At 38.1% G+C, this 6,225-nt stretch overlaps 1 protein-coding gene across 1 annotated transcript in view; it reads left to right on the forward strand.

Annotated features, from left to right (window-relative positions):
* The window catches only part of CANX (calnexin), a 31,484-nt gene extending 25,709 nt beyond the window's left edge, over positions 1-5,775 (forward strand). Inside the window, exons 9-12 of the mRNA XM_012660391.1 lie at positions 158-346; positions 1,236-1,362; positions 1,542-1,621; positions 3,431-5,775. Coding sequence (XP_012515845.1) covers positions 158-346; positions 1,236-1,362; positions 1,542-1,621; positions 3,431-3,484 — 450 coding nt within the window. The 3' untranslated portion in view covers positions 3,485-5,775. The remainder of the gene's footprint in view (positions 1-157; positions 347-1,235; positions 1,363-1,541; positions 1,622-3,430) is intronic.
* Positions 5,776-6,225: the final 450 nt, after the last annotated feature.

Raw genomic sequence — 6,225 nt, forward strand, 5'->3', positions numbered from 1 at the left:
AATGCCAGCTTTGGTACCTATGAAAGTGAAATCACCTTGATAAGGAGAGCAGGAAGATGGAAGCATTTCTCTAATTTTATTTTTACGTTGTATGGACATCTTGGCTTGGACTCTTTGAAAAAGGAGGAGCCTGAGCAGTGCTGTGCCATAATTGAACGTAGAACAAACAGTGCAGCCCATATTTGGTTTCAAAAGCAAGAACCTTCAATCCTGCCTTGTTTTTCAGCCGGGTGTAGTGGGGCAGATGATTGAGGCCGCTGAAGAGCGCCCGTGGCTCTGGGTAGTCTACATTTTGACTGTGGCTCTGCCTGTGTTCCTCGTTATCCTCTTCTGCTGTTCTGGAAAGGTATGAATTATCATTATTGTTGTTATTTTTTGGCATCACTTTTAGAAAGAACTCTTAATGATGTTAAAAATAACGAAGATATGTTGCCTGAAGTTTTCTTTGTAGCAGCTCAGTAATGATGGGGCCACATTTGGTGTTGACTTCTGAAATTTTATATTCACTACTCCTCAATGGCCATTTATTGTGCCCAGATGGGAATAGAATTTATAGCCCCTCGGTTGCTAGTATTATTTATCCTGCTGTATTTCTCTCTGTAATATTTGGCAGCAACTTTCTTAAAAAAAATAAACTTAGATATAAAACCAGCTATCTGGGAACAAACCAGCTTTTTCTCCTTCCATAGGTATTTCTGTTATTATACTTGATAATTAGATCTTTGATTTCTCATTATCCATTCCTCCCTCACCAACCCCCCCTCCCAAAACAATACATGTGGAAGTACTACAGCCTTATTGTTAGTTTTTCTTGTTTAGCCCTTGTTACATGCAATCATAAAAAAAGAATATCTTGTTTAGGCTCTCTACTTCTGAGTGAGGATTATGCTTCACCTTGCATTCAAAACACTGTGTAACTGGATCCAAAGTTCTTTTTCCAGCCTTACTCTCTACCACTGTTCTCTCTGTGTCTCAGTCAACTTGACTGTTTAGACCTGTACTTTCCTGCCTGACCCTTTTGTTCATACTGTTCTTTCTACCTTGAACCACACACACATTCAATGAAGAGAAAGCTATTCGGGGTAGGAATTGATATCTTACTCATTTCTATATATCTACCCCTGTATACAGCCTAAAACAGAACTTTGCCAGTGCCTGTAGGCATTTGGTAATTATGCGATAACATACTATATGACAATGTAAACAAAATTGTTGCACTTCGGGGAATATTTCAGAGACAGCCCAGTGCTGTGGAGTACAAGAAGACTGATGCTCCACAACCAGATGTGAAGGAAGAGGAAGAAGAGAAGGAGGAGGAAAAGGACAAGGGAGATGAGGAGGAGGAAGCAGAAGAGAAACTTGGTAAGAAGTTGACCCCAAAACCCTGCTTTAAGCCAAGACCCTAAGATGTTATTTTCAAACACTTACAATCAAGTTACAGTAAAGATTTTTTTTTGGATCTCGAGATGTATTCTGATGCTATTTGCCTAATCACCAAAACAAGTATGAGGTTTTGCTTAGTTGTTTAACTTCTGTCTTAGAAGAGAAACAAAAAAGTGATGCTGAAGAAGATGGTGGCACTGTCAGTCAAGAGGAGGAAGATAGAAAACCTAAAGCAGAGGTAAAAAAAAGGAGTTACGCATTTTGTATTTCCAAATCGAAGGTACATTTAAGTAAAGGGAATGTTTTTATAGGGTAGTTTACAATGGCTTGTAGCAGTAAAAGTTCTCTTAGTGCCAGTTTTGTTGAAGTGGGATTTTTAGTTATGTAAGTATATAAATCAGCATTTCATTTGATAATTTTAAGCTGTATTTGAATCTCAGAAGTATTTTTTTGTGCTGAAACCGGCTTTCTGGATTAAGCAGAAGGTTGTAGAGGACAAATAATAAAATACTTTCTAAGATGGGAACTTTAAATTATTATTACAGTTCTGTCTCATCTACCTCTTCTCGCTGTTCCCTGAAAAGTATTTCTTGCACAAATCACTACATTCTATATATTTTGTCCCTGGTTTCCAGGGATTAATGGCTTCATTTAACAGATATTGAGTGCCCATTTTGTGCCAGGCATTGTCAGCAAATAATACAAAGATACCTTGCCTTTGGGGAGCTTAAATTCTAGTTGGGGGAAACAGGCAATAAACAGTAGACATTCTAAGGAAGTAAATGACACTATATTTAGGAACTGATAAGCTATGAAAAACTAGGACTGGAAAAGGTGTTGGAAGTGTTGGAGGTGGGGTGGGTCACAATGTTGAAGACCTCATTGGAAAGATAACATTTGAGCAAAGACTTGAAAGAGAAAAAGGACTTTTCCATGAGGATGTCAGTGGCAAGAGTATTCCAGGCAGAGAGACCTAAGTGGTTGTCCACAGGCCGGTATGGCCCGTAGAGTGAGAGAGAGTGGAGAAAAAGAGAATGGGGAAGGCTCCTAATTAGGTGGAACTCATAGGCCATTGTATGGACTTGGCTTTCCTTCCTAGTGAAATGGGTAGCTGTTGCTTTGGGGCACAGATGTGACAGGATCTGATTACTGAGGCTGCTGTGTTTTCTGTAGACCAGGGAGAATCATGGAGACCAGTTAGGAGGCTCCTATAATAATCCAGGCAAGATACAGTGGCCCTACGCAGGGTGCTCGGAGGAGGAGGGTGTGAGAAGTAGTTGAGGTTCTGGATCTAGGTTTCGTGGTGGTTGGGTATATGGGGTATGAGAGAGAATAGTCACTGTACCTTGGCTTACCTGGAACTCTTTTTAGCACCTCTGTGTTTGAGTCTAGTCCCTCCTTCAAAGCTCTGTCCATTTCCAGCTACCACAGCTCTGCCTTTCTATTGATAAAGATCAGTGCTGTTTATATCTTGATTATGTTTTCAATGGATGTGTTCTGTCTCCACAAGAATGCAGTTCTTGAAGGTAGGGACCACATCTCACATACTTTTTATATCCCCCAAACAGCCTCATGTGTTAAGTTGCTGGTACATTTAAGCAAAGGGAGTATTTTCATAGGGTAATTTACAATGTTAAGAACTTATGATAGGGTAGAAAGAGCATTGGGCTTGTAGTCTACTTGGATAGTCTTCAGTCTTCATGGATCCTCAGTTTCTCATCCTCAAAATGGGGCTAATGTACCCATGGGCCAGTAGATTAGGATTAAGCAAGATAATGTAAAAGCCCAGTGCCTTATCCTTTTTTAAGAAAAGGTTTATGGGTTAGATTGAGAAAAGTATACGTTATGGAACAAAAAAGACTAAACTGAATTAGTCTGCTACCTCTGAGACAGCCATTATTTTTGGTGCATTTTCTTCTAATTATTTTTCTTGATTTTTCCTCAGATGAGTTACTCTTAGCTTGGCAGATCTTGAAAATATGGTGAACTTCTTTATTTTTCAAAAATGTGCTAATTATAGTGAATTTCTTTTCTTTTAAACCAATAGGAGGATGAAATTTTGAACAGATCACCAAGAAACAGAAAGCCACGAAGAGAGTGAAACAATCTTAAGAACTTGATCTGTGATTTCCTCTCCCTCCCCTTCCCCTGCAAGTGTGGTCCTAGGAGAGTCCCTGGCACACCTTAGGTTGAAACTCAGAAAACCTCAAGACGTCACCATCAACAGGTTCCAGTTGAACACTAGTCTGTGTAATTTTAAACATCTAGCAGTAAATAATTGCAGTTGTGACATAAAGGACCCTGTTTCTGTAGAAAAGAAAACATTTAACATAATGGTTGTAAATGTAACATAAAGCAACTAACTTGTATTTTTGTTTTTGTTTCTAAACATCTTTGTTTTTTAAAATAGAATGATAGAACTTTGCCAGTCTTTAAAATCTTGGCTTAATTTAATGTATTAATCTGTCCATGCAGAAATAACACCAACACTTAAAAATGCTAGGGGGATGAGTTGCAGTTCATTTTTTTTTTTAAGTTTGGTATTACAAAACATTCAAATGTCTCTGTACCTTAAAATTGATAGTCATGTTTAAAGTGCAGTCATATTTATGGTTTTAATCTTGTTTTGTTTGCTTCCATTACTCATTTTCTCCTAAGGAAATTTAGGAGAGGATTGGACGGAAGCCCAAATTTATATAGAAGTTCTGTTTAAGTTGTGTTAAAAATAGACATACAAAAAGAAAAAAAAAAACTTTTCACTTGGTGTTGGTTAGACCATAAAATGTGTGTGTTCTGTTGCCCTTCAAACTGCTTAGTTCCCAGACAGCTTCACAGTTAGTGGAGAAGGCGGCTTCATGTGGGCACTTGGGTATTCATACTCCGTATACAGGGAGCATCGGGCTCTGGCCTTCTGGAGCAGGTGGCTTGTTAAGGGACACACTAGCAGGGCATGGCATGTGAGCTCTGGAGTAGGTGTTTTCGTCATTTCTTCCACTGTGTTGACACTGTTTTCCTTACCTATTTCCCCAAATTCCCAGCTTTCTCCTCTGCTATGCATTTTCTTCACAGCGCAGCTTGCAGTCCGTTGCTGAAAATGATTATAAACTCTGCATAGTGTTAAGCTTTATTGTGATTATGTGTATTTCTTTCTTTTAAGCAGACCCACACCTTTCCAGGGTCAAAGTACAGGATACAATACAATCTTTCATTTTTATCCATTTCTTTTACTCTGTGTTAAAGACTTTAGGAGTCTAATTCAGAGGTGAGCCGATTTAGAATTGACTGTAATTGAACACAGGCTAAAAGTATTTATGGGAGGAGTGACACATAGCATGAGTTATCTGATTTTTGTAGCTGCTAAATATTTTAAGCCTTCATTTGCAATTCATGTAATTCATTTGTGTCTTAAATTACACAATAAAGCAGTCCTGTTCAAATTTTTTTTATGTGGCTTGTAGAATTTTTTTAAAAAATGATCTTAGGTTTGTTTTTCATGTGGAATGCAGATGGGTGCTATCACAGCCTCTCCCATACCACTATAGTGTAATATTATTATTACACTACACTGAAACATATTCAGAATTAGATGTTATTTTAGCTTTATTCTTTCTTCAGAGGTGTTTCAAATGTACTGATGATACTGTTCCTTGCACTGAATATATAAACACTCCACAGTGTTTATATAGGGGAGATGTTGGGGAGGACATATATTTGTAAAAGATGAAGGCTATATCCATTTATTTTATCTTCTTTTTTTTTTCTTAAACTGGTTCACTTAAATTCTTTTGAGGGTTGTATGCATTTTTCTTGCTGTTCAGTGCTTTTTCCTTTTCCTCTGTTGTTTGTGGTCACAGTGACATTAGCTGTGTAGCAGACTTTCCCAAATGTATTGAGTGCAAACAAACAGTTGTTACTTAGCAAGACCTGAAAACACATCTACAGATTTCTCCTTGAAGCAAATGTGGGAGATCCTTGCATTTCTAGAAATCTGCTGCCTTCATTGTCCACTGATGTTATATTTCATGCTTCACCTTCTTCCAGCTGAACTTTAAACCATTAAAGTGTTCATTGCTTTTCCAGGATTATTTAGTAAAGTTTATTCAAAATAAAACAAAAACAATGCCTTTTCTTGGTTCTTTTTTTCAGTTTTTGTTGAAGGTACAGCATCCTGATTAAATGTCCAGCACATTAATGAATGACTAGCAGTTTTCAGCTCTTAAAAGGCACTTATATTATGATTTCACATGCTGGTTACCTGTCCCATTGTTGTATAATGCCCACTCTTCATCAGATGTGTTCCTCAGTTTTTCTTATCCACAAAGTATTCATCAACATTTTTTCAAATTGTCATGTTACTAAATGGTGTTACATTAAAGCCCTATGTTAAGTGTCTGCTTTTGACTGAACTTCTTCATAGTAACCTTTCAGTGTGTGTTTTTTACTGTTTCAGTAGTGGGTTAATCTTCTAATTGGCTGCTACATGAGAGTTTGCTAATGTGCAGAAACTATTATAGATGAGGAAATGATTACCTTATCTCACCACATGAGTTTGATTCAGTCTTTTATATTTAGCTCTTGCCGCCTCCTCTTGCTGATTGTGGTTCATAGTTGCTACTGTATGCAAGGACAGCAGTTCAGAAAAGGAAGGGATGCCATGCCAGCCCCAAGAGGTGGCTCACACCTGTAATTCTAGTGACTTGGGAGGCTGAGGCAGGAGTATTACTTGAGGCTAGGAGTTCGAGACCAGCCTCGGCAACATACCGAGACCCCCATCTTTACAAAAAATTTAAAAAAATTAGCCAGGTGCAGTGACTTGGGCCTGTAGTCCCAGCTACTTGTGAG

This window comes from Propithecus coquereli, unplaced genomic scaffold (assembly GCF_000956105.1).
Source record: "Propithecus coquereli isolate 6110/MARCELLA unplaced genomic scaffold, Pcoq_1.0 Scaffold664, whole genome shotgun sequence".
Classification (NCBI taxonomy): domain Eukaryota; kingdom Metazoa; phylum Chordata; class Mammalia; order Primates; family Indriidae; genus Propithecus; species Propithecus coquereli.